Source organism: Theropithecus gelada, chromosome 14 (assembly GCF_003255815.1).
Source record: "Theropithecus gelada isolate Dixy chromosome 14, Tgel_1.0, whole genome shotgun sequence".
NCBI lineage: Eukaryota > Metazoa > Chordata > Mammalia > Primates > Cercopithecidae > Theropithecus > Theropithecus gelada.
In genome coordinates, this window is record NC_037682.1 from 7814560 (window position 1) to 7827211 (window position 12652).

Below are 12652 nucleotides of genomic sequence, written 5' to 3' on the forward strand. Positions count from 1 at the left end.
GCTCTGGAGCACGGCTTTGTGTCAGGCAGATTGGGGCTCAGGTGCTCTCAGGTCCCGAGCCACATGGAGCTTGGGTGAGCTCCAGCCTCTCTGACCCTCGAGCTCCTCCTCTGGTGGGAATGACAGGGCTCTCGGCGCACTGTGGTGGAGATGAAGCATGGGAGGAGCGCAGCCTGGCCCATGGCACTGAGTGGGAGCTATCTCTGCTGCGAAGTGGTCCGGCAGGCAGCAGGACCATGGGGAAATCCTGCTGCATAGGTTCCAGGCCGCCTGCACCACAAGCCTCAGTGGCAATACATGTAAAACCTTGAGTGTTTTTTTTTTCTCTCTGTTGCCCAGGCTGGAGTGCAGTGGTGCCATCTCGGCTCACTGCAACCTCTGCCTCCTGGGATCAAGTGATTCTCCTGCCTCAGCCTCCCAAGTGGCTGGGATTACAGCGTGCACCACCAGGCCTAATTTTTGTATTTTTAGTAGAGACAGGGTTTCACCATGTTGGCCAGGATGGTCTTGAAGTCCTGGCCTCGTGTGATCCACCCACCTTGGCCTCCCAAAGTGCTGGGATTACAGGCATGAGCCGCGGTGCCTGGTCTGTTTTTTGTTTTGTTTTGTTTTTTTAAACAGCTGTTCCACTTGGACTTGTGACTGCCCTTAGGAGCAGTAAGGCTGAGCTTGGAAAACCCTGCAGAGCTGGGGAAGCTTGCACTCTCCAAGCATCTCTAGGGGGTTTTGGGCACAAGCCCAGCGGGAAAACAGGCCCCAGAAAGACAGGTCCTGACCCAGCACCCACTGTGCAGCCGCCTCACAGCTGTGGTTGCCGTTTCGAGGAGCCCAGCCTTCACAGCACCTGTTCTCTTGCACACTGCCCCCCTCACAGCCACCCACACAGCACAGCACATATGGCCCCAGGAAGGAGCTATCCTGGCCCTCTGACCTGGAGATCTGCTGAGGCTTCACATCTAGGCTTTACCAAGGGGGTGTTTAGGGGAGTAGGGAAAACAGACCTTAAGGAAGAAGGAGGCAGAGTACTGGGAGGAGCAGCTTAGGGCTGCGTGGACGGCGTCTTGAGTCGGGTGCGGGAGCAGGTGGTCCTGGTATTTCAGCGGGCCCTCTCCAGCTGCCAGGCACAGTGTAGTTTAGTCTGCTCCTGGTGGGAGCAGGGCAGGGGGCTGTGGAGCCACTGGCTGGGAGGAGCTGGTTGTTCAGGCTGGCCCAGAGCTATGGGCAGGGGTCGCACTGTGTGTGGACGCCCCCCTAGCTGCAGTGCCCCTCATCCATCCCCCGCCTCATGTTCCCCTTCTTCTCCTGTCCTCTCCTCGCTCCTCCCCATGCCCCACAGTGTAGACCTGGTCCATGCTCAGATCCACGTGGCTGAAGGCAGGAGCCTACCCGACCTGGGCCTGCGGCAGGAGAACATCCGCATCAACGGCTGTGCCATCCAGTGCCGGGTCACCACCGAGGACCCCGCGCGCAGCTTCCAGCCGGACACTGGCCGCATTGAGGTGGGCAGCGCTCGAGCAGAGGGAGATGCCAGCTCCCCTGTGCACAGGTTCTGCCCGGTGCCTGGGGCTGCGGCGCCAAGTTGCCACAGCCCGGCAGTTAGGGAGGACCCGCATGTGGGCTCTGAATTGGGCGTAGAGTACACGGAGGCAGGCAGTGCCTGGAGGAGGGGGGCGGTGCCTCCCAGGGGAAGAGACCACCGGGCATCCAGGCCAGGAGGAAGCCATGAGGGCGGGAGCGCGGAGCAGGCCAGCTTGCTGGAGCAAAACGCAGGGACCCAGACACGAAGCCAGCCCCTGACCCTCCAGCTCCCACAGGAGCCCCACGCCTTGCTGCCCAAGCTCCATCTCCCATCTGAGGGAGGGGCCAGCAAGGCAGGACCTGGGGGTGGGGGCAGCAAAGGACTGGGCCCAGAGTTCCCAATGGAGTCTTAGCCGAGCTCAGGGGCCCATCAAGGATGGGTGAGGGAGTCGGAGATGGCGGCACAGGAGGGAGACGAAGAGGCAGATTCAGGGCTATGAGACGGTGGCCTTGGTGGCAGGAGAGAGCTGGTGTCAGGGGCGCTGAGGCAGCCCGGGGCAGGCTCCCCAGCACAACAAGACTTGTGCCTTCTCCAGGAGGGCTCCCTGTACCTTCCCTCCTCTCAGCACTGGGACCCAGTCATTGACCTCCGAATCCCATCTCCCCAGCCTCTGGTCCCAGCTGTTGGCAGGAGCCCTGTGGCCTACTCAGTGCCTGTTCCCAGCCCTGCACGTGCTACCAGCACCTTGCCAGCTGTGCTGGGGACTTGCTCCCTATCCAGGGGCCTGAGCCCCAAAGGAGGCAAGACACTGATGGAGCTCCAGCTCTGCTCAGAAGTCCAGGGCAGAGGCCCCCGGGCTTGTGTAGGGGCGGTGAGGGGAGCAAGGATGAATATGGGCCAGGCTCTGGGCTTCTGAGACAGGGGAGGCTGGGGAGGCTGGGGGTGGGAACCAGAGCTCTCTGGATTCTGGAAGCAGCAGAGCTTGTGGCTTCAGCAGGGAGCTGGCTGCCTGCATTCTGTTTCTGGAGGAATCTGTAGGCGGGGGCAGCCCCAGGCTGAGTACTGTCCGGCAGCCCCTGACTTCTCTGCCTCCCTCCATCCCCACTTCCAAGGCCTGGCTCTTCAGAGCCTGCCTCACCACAGAATATTTTTAGCCGACAGTTCCTGCTCTCAGCTGAGTGTTCACCCTTAAATATTTTATTAAGTTCCTTTTTATTGAACACAGGCCTCTACCCCTGAGAAGCGGAAATGGGCAGTGGGTGTCCCGAGTCCCTCTGGGTGGTCCCCCTACTTCCCTTCTTCCTTACCTGGGCCTGACGGGTCCCCCACCTCTGGGGAGCCTTTCTCTGCAGGAGTCATTCAGGCGGCACGAGCCACCTGTGTGTGTGAGTGTTGGCGCCTCTGTCTCCTCCTCTCCGCTGCCCCTCCCGTCGCTGTCTGGCCCTGGCCCTGGCCCTGTCCTGCTGCCCCGCTGCCCTCTCCTCGCCCTTGGATTGCTTCCCTGCTGGGTGTGGACCCTTGGGCAGGCGCTCTCCTGCCTCCGGCACTTTCCCTTCGTTTCCTCTCCCACTTCCTCCTCGTTGCCTCCTCTCCCTCCCTTCCTCCCATCCTCCCTTCTGGAAGGAAAGGAAAGGAAGGGAGCGTGGGTGGATGTTGAGGCCTTCCCCACCACCCTGTTAGAAACAAAAACAAACCCCCTGGTCCGCCTCACCTCTTGCCTCACACGTTGTCCTCCGGGGGCCCTGTTGCCGGCCTGCGCGTCCCCTTGCTGTCTGGGAGTCCATGGCGAGGCCCTTTAGCGGCTGGGTCGGCAGACCTCGATCCGTGCTGTGGAACAAACACGTGGACACGTGGATGAGTCTGAAAGGCCAGAAGGTTGCTCAGGCAGGTGCAGCAGGTCCATGGGAATAGAGGCAGGGCCGGCCCCTGCCTGCCCAGGCCCCTCTTCCGCTCCCCGGCAGGCATTCCCTTCCTCCTCTGCCCCCTCCCAGCTCCTCACAGGGAGCCAGCAGCAGTGACTGTGGCACATAGAGAAGAGACGCACTCCTGGGTTTGGTGGCAGAAACAGAGCAAAACCTGACCAGCCAGAGCTGGGGTTCACCTGTGGACACTGCACGCTCAGCTCTCAGCAGCTGCCAGGCGCACACCTGGCCAGCCTCGGGATGGGTGGGGCCTTTTCGACTGCAGTTTCTGGCGCAGGCCCTCACGCCTCACCCTTCCCACAGGTGTTCCGGAGCGGAGAGGGCATGGGCATCCGCCTGGATAATGCTTCCGCCTTCCAAGGAGCCATCATCTCGCCCCACTATGACTCCCTGCTGGTCAAAGTCATCGCCCACGGCAAAGACCACCCCACAGCCGCCACCAAGATGAGCAGAGCCCTTGCGGAGTTCCGCGTCCGAGGTGTGAAGGTGAGAGCTGCAGCCCCTGCCTGCCTTTGCTCCCAGCCCTTGGAGGGTCCCCTAGCCGTTCACCTCCCCACCAAGAGCCCGGCACATGGTCTCACCTCAGCCTTGCCCCTGACTGATGGGTCGAGGTCAGTGGCTCTCCCCAGCTGCAGCTGCATGCCAGACTCCAGCTGTTTGCAGACTCTGCGGGCACCTGGGCACCCCACTGCAGGAGTCCCTGCGAGTGGCCTGGCCGGAGCTCTTCCTCACACACACCTGTCTAACCTTGTTCCAGGAAGACCCACACTGCTTCCTGCCCCTCTGGGGTGAGAATCACCTGGAATGTGTGTTAAATATCATCAGGCCTCCCTTCTGGAAATCCTGATCCCACAGGTTTGGGTAGAGGCCCCAGAACCTGTGTTTTGAACAAGTTCCCCAGATAATAATTTTTTTTTTTTTTGAAATGGAGTCTTGCTCTGTCACCCAAGCTAGAATGCAGTGGCGTGATCTTGGCTCACTGCAACCTCTGCCTCCTGGGTTCAAGCGATTCTCCTGCCTCAGCCTCCCAAGTAGCTGGGAATACAGGCACCCACCGCCATGCTTAGCTAATTTTTGTATTTTTAGTAGAGACAGGGTTTTATCATGTTGGCCAGGCTGGTCTCAAACACCTGATCTCAGATGTTCCGCCCGCCTCGACCTCCCAAAGTGCTGAGATTACAGGTGTAAGCCACTGTGCCTGGCCTGCCAGATAATTCTTAATTTCTGGAAAATGTGGATCCCCACCCCGGGCAAGAGCCCAAGCCATGTAGAAATGGTCACTTTGCGCCGAGTCAGGCCCCCGTCAGTCCCCTGCTCTCCTCACCTGGCCTGGTGCACACAGTGTTGGGTGCTTCGGGGCAGCTGAGGGCAGGGGCGCAGCCAGAGACACGAGCAGGCGGCTTAGGAGGCAAAGCACCCAGCCCTTGGTGGGCTGGCAGCTCAGCTTAGCTTTGGGTGGCCTTGGTGGGTACCCTGCCTGGCATGAGGACCCTAAATGGGTATTTAGGATCCAAAGAGCCCTTTGCTGGGCTCTGTTGCTGGTATCTGTAGCTAGAGAGGAATCCACAGCCAACAAATGCTGCCTCGGCCTTTGAAGCCAGCACGTGTCCCGTGGGTGCTACCGTCAGTGTCACGGCAAGAAGAGCCGGAGGACAGGGGCTCTGGCCCTCAGCCCCTGTGGGAGTTACCACCCCATCTTCTTGGGGGTCCCCACAGGGCGGACTGTCCTGGGCACTGGCACCAGCCCCTCTGCCTTGGCCTCGCGTCCTCCTTGCAGCTTCTTCCAGCCCTTCCTGTTGTTGAGGCGCAGCTGGTGGGCAGGTCGGGGGGCATGTGGGCCGTGCTGTCCCTTCAGGGTCCTGCGGTCGCTCCTTACATGTCCACATGGCTGGTTGGTCACAAGAGCCCCTGGAGGCTTCTGGGCCCATGCCTGTGTGTGGCCAGCCTGTCTCCCAGCCTGAGGGAGCAGCGTGCTTCCTACAGACCAGGCAGTGTTACTCTTCCGTGGGGAGCCTCTCAGCCTCCCTGTTGCGGGTCCCTGTCGTGCACACAGGCAGAGGTGTGTTGCAGCATCAGCTGCTGACATCACGCGCTCCCCCTGCACTTTGCTGCGGCTCCTGGTGTCCTGGTGGGGATGTCCTGCAGCTGCTTCAGTGTTGAGGGGATCTATGGTCATGCGCAGGGGTGACCCAGGCCATCCCCCTCGCCTGCCCCTGCCCGTTGCTCTGATGGTCCTGGCTGGCTCCCAGGGTTGTGCCCCAGTTCCTCTGCTCCCTTCTCACCCTCAGCAGCTCCCCACGTGCCAAAATGGTCCCTGGGCCATAGGGCCTTGTGCCTGCACTGCACCCTGGAGGGCCTGGAAAGACCCTCCTCCTTAGACCGTCCTCCGCCCCCCAGGTGGAGAAAGGGGCGCTAGAGCCTGTGACCACGGGGCCAGCAGCAGGATAAGTGTGTCTGGTGTCTGGGGGTGCTAAGTCCTCCCCAAATGTGCACTGAGACCAGGCTGCTGGCTGTAGCCGCCCCCTGAGCCTCATGCTAGTGCCTAGCGTGGCAGCCCTGGCCCTCCTGTCCCTTTGCCGTCCATGCCCACCCACGCTGTCCCGTGCCCCCGCCCACTCCTCCATGGCGTTCGCGCCCCACACCCTTCTCTGTCGAGGACCTTGCTCTCATTCATCTAAACCGGGCTCTCGAAGCCCACCTCTAGCTGCGTGTTCTGGGGCTGGGAAGGCAGGCACACGCATGTGAGCCAGGACTGTGCACACATGAACACACATGTACGCCTTACAGCACCTGCCTCACCTTGGCTGCCCGGCGGCAGTGCCTTGGCCCTCACACAGAAAACACCAGGGAGTCTGTGCGGCGTGTTCGCCGTGGCCTGGGGTGCCAGGGCTGCCTTCTGAGTTCTCATACAGCACTTGGGGGAGCCTGACCCTCTGCAGGGCTGAGGGCCACGTCTGCCCATGCCCCCTAGCCAGTGCCTAGAAGCAAATCGTTCAGGAGGCTGCAGGGGCTGGGCCAGGTCAGAGGCTGCCCGGGCCTGGCCAGGGGTCCCAGCAGAGGAAGCAGAGCAGAGCTTGTGTGCCCATCTGGCTGCCTCCCTGCAGCGAGGGAGGGCAAAGGCCGCCTTCCCTGGAAGGCCCAGATCACATCTGAGCTGGGAGCTGCCGTCCCACTAGGACCCACAGTTCTGACAGGAACCTTCCAGAGGATCGTGGGCTGATGGCAGGGCAGTGGGGTTCCCTGCTCTTCCTTTGGGATGGCGTTTTGCCAGTCCACAAGATGCCCTGGGAGGTGGCAGACACAGCTGCCAGCACTGGGAGCCATGAGAACTTTTCACTGTACGCTCAGCCCAGGTCCCTTCTCCCAGAAGGGCTGCACTGTCCCCCACCTCCTCCTGCTGCTTAGTCCAGTCCTGTGTCTGTCCTGCAGCCCCTGAAGCGCCATGGGGAAGGCGCTCACGTGTGCTCCCCAGGCTCTACACTGGACACCACGTCCTGGCCCCACCTGGCAGGAAGGGGCGTTCTTTGCACTTACAGGCGAGGGGAGGCCGCCTGCCCAAGCCCATGCTCCTGCAGGCCAGAGACACCAGGCACAGCCCTGGGCCGCCCCCATGGACAGGAAGCCGGGAGGCCCGAGGCTGCTCTGGCTGCCCCCACAGGGCCCGGTAGCCCCTCCCTTGTCTGTGTGCTACCACTGGCCTGTGTCCCATCCTCCCGTCTTGGGGGACCTAGCCAGACAAGACCAGAGACTAGCATTGAGGTGTCCCCAACAATTTTATTATAAATAAAGACAAGACTCCCAATTGGTGGCTGCAGCCCCTGCCTTGGTGGCTGTGAGCACCTGTTGGAGGGACCTGCCCCTCACTCTGGTCTGGAGGCCAGAACCGAGGAAAGGGCTCCCTGCCCCGCCAAGCACACAGGGGAGCCTGAGGTACCAAGAGTAAAAACCAGGGAGGGACTCCCAGGCCAGGTGGCCGCCCTGGGCCCTCTGCCCCACGCGGCTCATCCCTTGGAGCACACAGGAAGCTGCCCGTGCATCACACCACACTCTCTTCCAGCCGCTCGGCGCTGCCTCCTACCCCCCGGCACCCTGCCCCGAGCAGCCCTCCGTGCACAGAGTGGCTCCGTCGGGCCCAGGCTCCCCCGAGGCGCCTGGCGTAACCGTAGCACCCGGCGTCTCCCAGGTCCAGAGAGCAGCTGCGCTGCGGCCGGGGCGGGGGGCTCCGTGGCGGGTGGGCCTTGGGTGTGGGGCTGGGGCCTCCATTGGTCTGGGACTGGACGTGGCTGAGCTTGAGGGGGAGGCGGCCATTCCCGGCCCCCCGGCCCCGAACCAGCAAGGCCACAGTGAAGACCAGTAAGGCAGCCACCAGCACACCCCCCACGGCCACGGTCAGGGTCCCGCCCAGCACGTGGGCCTGCAGGGCGTGGCACAGGGGTGAGGCTGGCAGCGTGGAGAAATGGGCACAGCCCAGCAGCCTGGTGGCCGTGAGGTCGGAGGGCCCAGCGGCCGGTGACAAGGCCAGCAGGCAGAGGTCATAGTCAGCGCCGGGGACCAGGTGCTTCAGCAGGAAGTGGTGGCTGGAGGCTGGGACTATCCTGCAGGCAAGGGCAGGTGGTCAGAGCTGGGGGCTGGGGTCTAGCCCCATCCTCACCTCCCCGCTCCTGTGCTCCCAGCTCCAAACACCCCTCCCCCGGGGGCCACTTGGGCTCTTGCATTCACTCAGGAAGGCAAACAGGCTCAAGAGTGTGGCCAGGAGATGGGTGTGTGCACTGGCACAGGACCCAGGCAAGCGAGGGGGATGGGGTGGGGGGATGGCACCAGCAGGGCAGAAATAACGCGTGCGGGCGCGGGCCATGTGCTTCAGACAGACCCAACCGCCACCTGCTGCCGGGGGAGGCCTGCACAGCTCAGTGACACCTGGGACATCTCATGGGGTGGGGTCCTCCTGCCACCCCTTGAGCTCCAGCCCCCTCAGGCAGCCAGGCCAGGCCACTGCTCCTCCAAGAGTCCAGCAGCCATGGTCAGGGAGGGGTTTTCAGCCCCAGAGAGAGGAAGAGCGAAAGCAAAGCCTTGTGGGGAGCAGAGGGCGGAGGGAGGGCGCCAGGAGTGCAGCCGGGTGTGGGGCGCATGTCCTCACCGGTAGATGAGCGTCTCATCCTCGCTGCTGTTGTACTGGATTTGGAACATCCACACTGGGTCTGCTGGCCGCCCAGGACCCCAGCTCACCAACCCTGACGTGGCGGTCACCTCCGTCACCTGCACGGCTGGCTCAGACTCCAGCGTCCCCTCACCCTCGGCAGCAGTGCGAGCCGAGGCGGCGATGTCCGAGGGCCCGGGGCGGCTGCCCTCAGCGCTGGTGTTCCCACCGTGGGGCAAGGCCAGGACCCGCAGTTCTACTCGGGCCGTGGCCTCACCAGCAGGGTTGGTGGCGATGCAGGTGTAGCCCCCAGCATCCCCAGCGCCAGTCACCCCAATCTCTAAGGTCCCGTTGGGGAAAGCCCGGGCTCGGGAGGAGTTGCCAACCAACCGGTCATCGGGACCAACCCAGTGCATGGTGGGCGCGGGGTCACCCAGGGCCCGGCACCGCAGCGTGGCCCGCTGGCCTTCCAGCACCCAGAGGCGCTGCGTGTGGCGGGCAATGAGGGGCGGCTCGCAGGAGAACTCGCCCTCAGGCACTGCCCAGAAGTAGCGGCCGGCCAGGCCGGGCGGGGAGGCGCAGGTCTCCAGGTCGTCCGGCCGCGCCAGCCGCCGCAGCCACAGCAGCTCACAGTTGCAGTGCAGGGGGTTCCCGCTGAAGCTCAGCACCAGGGGGGCGGGAGAGGCCTCTGCGTCACGCCCACGAGAGAAGAGCGGGTCCGGAGCCAGCGTGGCCAGGCGGTTGGAGGTGAGGTCCAGGCGGGAGAGCTGACCGAGCTGGGCGAAGGCGCCTGGGGGCAGTGCATCAATGAGGTTATGGTCCAGGTTGAGGGTGTGCAGGGCAGGCATGGCGCCGATGCCGGCCCAGGGCACCTGCCGGAGGTTGTTGTAGGACAGGTCCAGGTCCTCCAGGCTCTCGAGGAAGTCGTCAAAGGCTCCTGGCGCGATGCGGCCCAGCTGGTTGCCGCTGAGGATGAGGTGCTGCAGGTTGACGGGGCCCCGAAGGCTGCCTGTGCCCAGCTCCACCAGCCTGTTGCCATCCAGGTGCAGGGAACGAAGGCTCTCGAGGTCCCCAAAGGCGCGGGCCCCAATGCGGGTGATGGCATTACGCGACAGCGTCAGGTCCACCAGCCCCGTCATGTTGCGGAAGTCAGGGGGCCCCAGGGCCTGGATGAAGTTGTCAGCCAGTCGCAGCTCCACTGTGCGCCGGTCCACGTTGGGCGGCACAAACAGCAGGCCTCGGTGGGCACAAAGGGTGCTGAGCGACTCGGACAGGTTCTGGCAGACGCAGGGCAGCGGGCAGGCGGCCGCTCCACTGGCCAGCAGCAGCAGCAGGAGCGGCGGGGCCATGGTGAGCGCCCTGTAGGGAAGGGCCACAGCCCGGGCACAGGTGGGGCTGGCGCAGATGCCCACTTGGGCCCAGGACAGTCCCAGAAGCCAGCTTCTGTGAGCCTGGCCCGGGGAGGGGCTGGGTCAGAGGCCCAAGAGGGCCGCCAGGGATGAGGGAAGGTTGGGGCCTGCAGGGCCAGGCCCCCCAGAGCAAAGGTCACATTTCCCAAGCAGTTAAGGGGGAGTCCAGGTGCTGGGCACAAGGTGAGACATGAGGCAGGAAGCGGAGGAGGACGGAGAGCAGGGAGGGTCCCGGAACTTCCTTTCCCAGGCGTTCCCAGGAATCGCCAGCCCCCTCCCCCCTCCGCGCCATCCCCTCCCCCGCCAGAGAAGGCGCCCCCCGAACCTCCCGTGGAGTCCGTGTCCCCACCCAGGCCGGCCCCCGCGCTGCGCCCGGCGGCCCCCTCACCTGGTGTCCGTCGCTCAGGGGGCGCGGGCCGGCCTCCCTGCGAGCCCGGCCGGCCCCCGCCGACTCCTGGCCGCTCTCCCGCGGGGGCGAGGCCCGGGGATGACCGGCCGCCCGCCGCCCACCCTCGGGCCCATGGCGCTCGGGCCCGCGGCCCCGGCTCGCTCGGTTCCCGGCACCTTTTCCCAGCGCGGTTCGCGGTGGCGGCGGCGACAGGCGAGCGGGTGCGCGCCGGCGGGCGCGCGCGCCACGGACACGCACGTGGAGGGCGGACGGGGAGGGGCGCGCGGGGATCCACCCGGGCCCGGGCCGGCTCCCGAGGTCACGGGGACACGCGGCTGCTGCAGCGCCCACGGGTGGCACCCAGTCACGCCCGAGGCCCAGGCCGGCGCGGGCCCGCCGCGCTGCCCCCCGGCGCTGCCGCAGCGCACTCACCCTGGCACAGGCGCGCGCGCCCCCGGCCACCCTGGCGCCCCGGCATCCTGCACCGCACGGGCGCCCGCCGCCGCGGCGCGAACCTCACTCTGCAGACAGCCAGACAAAGCGCCTGCTCGCGGACCCCTTCACCATCTCCCGGAGACGGGAGTCTTTGTCACATGTCGCTGGGCACCCTCCCCAACACACCCACACATGCCCACACACCCACACGTCCCTGCACCCACGGGCAGGGCCGAGCGCAAACCCGCACTGTTGCTGGGACCCTCGCGTTCACAGACACACGCTGAAGGTCATAACCGTTCTGCATCACCGAGTCACGTGGAGGGTCCCCAACCGGCACGGGGTTCGGCCGTGGGGGGGCTGGGGCGGCCCCCCTGGCAAGGCTGCTGCGGGGTGGGGCCGAGAGGGCTCGGCCTCTGGGCAGGCGCCCCGCCCCCGCCGCCCCGCCCTGTCTCTGCTGCCTCTCCCTCCCTCCCCAGCTGCCCCGCCCGCCCCGCCGGCCAGGCGTTCGGAGCCAACCGGCCTCCGCCTCGGGCCGGATTGGTCTGCGCGGCGCGGCTTCGCAACGGCCGGGGGCACGCAGTGGGAAGCTGTGCGTCCTCGCAGCGCCTTCAGCCCCTCCTTCCCGCTCTGTCCCCGCCGGGCCATTTTCCTGGAAGAGCGGCTCGGAACCAGCTCGGCTCAGAGAAAGGGCTCCCGGCGTGAGGTGGGGGAGGTTCCTTGCTTCCTGGTGGAGAAAGCTGGGGCTTGGGTGGCTCGGCGAGCCTGGTCTCCTTCCAGCTGCCCGCCACCACCAGCGGTCTGGCCAGTTGGGAAACAGGGGAAGTCACCACCTCCCTGTGTCTCCTGGTCCTTAGGCCACCTAAACCTCAGCCATCCTCGTTCTCCTCCCTCCAGCCCTGATCCCCATGGACCAGGTGGCAGGAAACTCGGGGAAACCCAAGATTGGAATTCTGATCCCGCCGGCACAGCAGTGTAGTCCTGGGCACGTTACCCGACCACTGAAAACAAGTTCCTCCTGTAGGTCAGGAGAGATGGATGGTACATACTTTAAGCATTTCCTAGGGGCGAGAGGGGAGGACAGCTGCAGCTTGTGAGGGGCTTATGGGCAGCCGGAAGCCATTCTCACTGTCACCACTCACTGGGCCTCGGCTGTGGCGTTTGTAAAATGAGGGGGATTCAGTCGTGGTGCAGGTCAACTCTGATGTGCAGTGGCACCAGGTATGGCTTTGTTCCTCTTCTCCCCATCAAAAATGTTTTCCACCGGGCGCAGTAGCTCATGCCTGTAATCCCAGCACTTTGGGAGGCCGAGGCGGGTGGATCACTTGAGGCCTGGAGTTCGAGACCAGCCTGGCCAATATGGCAAAACCCGTCTATATTAAAAATACAAAAATTAGCTGGGCGTGGTAGTGCACGTCTGTCAGGATGAGGCACGATAATCGCATGGACCAGGGAGCCAGAGGTTGCAGTGAGCTGAGATTGCACCACTGCACTCCAGCCTGGGCCACACACTGTGTCTCAAAAAAAAAAAAAGTTTCAATTCACTCTAAATATAGATGTTTACTAGCATTCACCATGGCCGCCCAGTGCTGGGAGCTGAGCTGATCAGGAACCGGATGGGCCTGGTTCCTGCCCCCACAGAGCTTACAGAACAGAGGAGAGGATGGGCAGCCCGCCAGTCACAAAGGGGAGACGTCTGCAAAAGAGAGACGCAGTGTGGGAAAGGGAGGCCTCCAAGGGTCCTTCTCACCATGTGCAATCTGGGCTCTTTGGATGGTTTCATTAGCTGCCTCCCTTCTCCAGTGCCATGCCTTGGCCCAGCTGAAACGTCAGCATCTCTTC

General features: G+C 64.1%; 2 protein-coding genes across 6 annotated transcripts in view; one reads left to right on the plus strand and one right to left on the minus strand.

The window, feature by feature from the left end:
• The window catches only part of PC (pyruvate carboxylase), a 109562-nt gene that overhangs the window by 90561 nt on the left and 6349 nt on the right, over positions 1–12652 (plus strand). For all 3 annotated transcript variants that reach the window (XM_025357315.1, XM_025357314.1, XM_025357313.1), the window contains 2 exons: positions 1337–1499; positions 3745–3927. In XM_025357315.1, the coding sequence (XP_025213100.1) occupies positions 1337–1499; positions 3745–3927 (346 nt within the window). The remainder of the gene's footprint in view (positions 1–1336; positions 1500–3744; positions 3928–12652) is intronic.
• LRFN4 (leucine rich repeat and fibronectin type III domain containing 4) lies at positions 7196–11147 on the minus strand. 3 transcript variants are annotated; one of them, XM_025357318.1, is made up of 3 exons: positions 10808–11147; positions 8579–9937; positions 7196–8036 (listed from the first exon to the last, which is right to left on the minus strand). In XM_025357318.1, the coding sequence occupies exons 2-3, from the start codon at positions 9925–9927 to the stop codon at positions 7478–7480; spliced, it is 1908 nt and encodes a 635-aa protein (XP_025213103.1). In that variant the 5' UTR covers positions 9928–9937; positions 10808–11147; the 3' UTR covers positions 7196–7477. The 3 variants fall into 3 exon arrangements, with proteins under 3 accessions (XP_025213103.1, XP_025213102.1, XP_025213101.1); XM_025357317.1 differs by lacking the exon at positions 10808–11147 and adding an exon at positions 10376–10590; XM_025357316.1 differs by lacking the exon at positions 10808–11147 and having other exon boundaries at positions 8579–10262.

Coding starts and splice junctions, on each gene's coding strand:
- LRFN4 (XM_025357318.1), bottom strand. CDS start 9,927: ATGGCCCCGCCGCTCCTGCTGCTGCTGCTGGCCAGTGGAGCGGCCGCC. Junction 8,037..8,578: donor GATGAGACGCTCATCTACCG/GTGAGGACATGC, acceptor CCTTGCCTGCAG/GATAGTCCCAGCCTCCAGCC.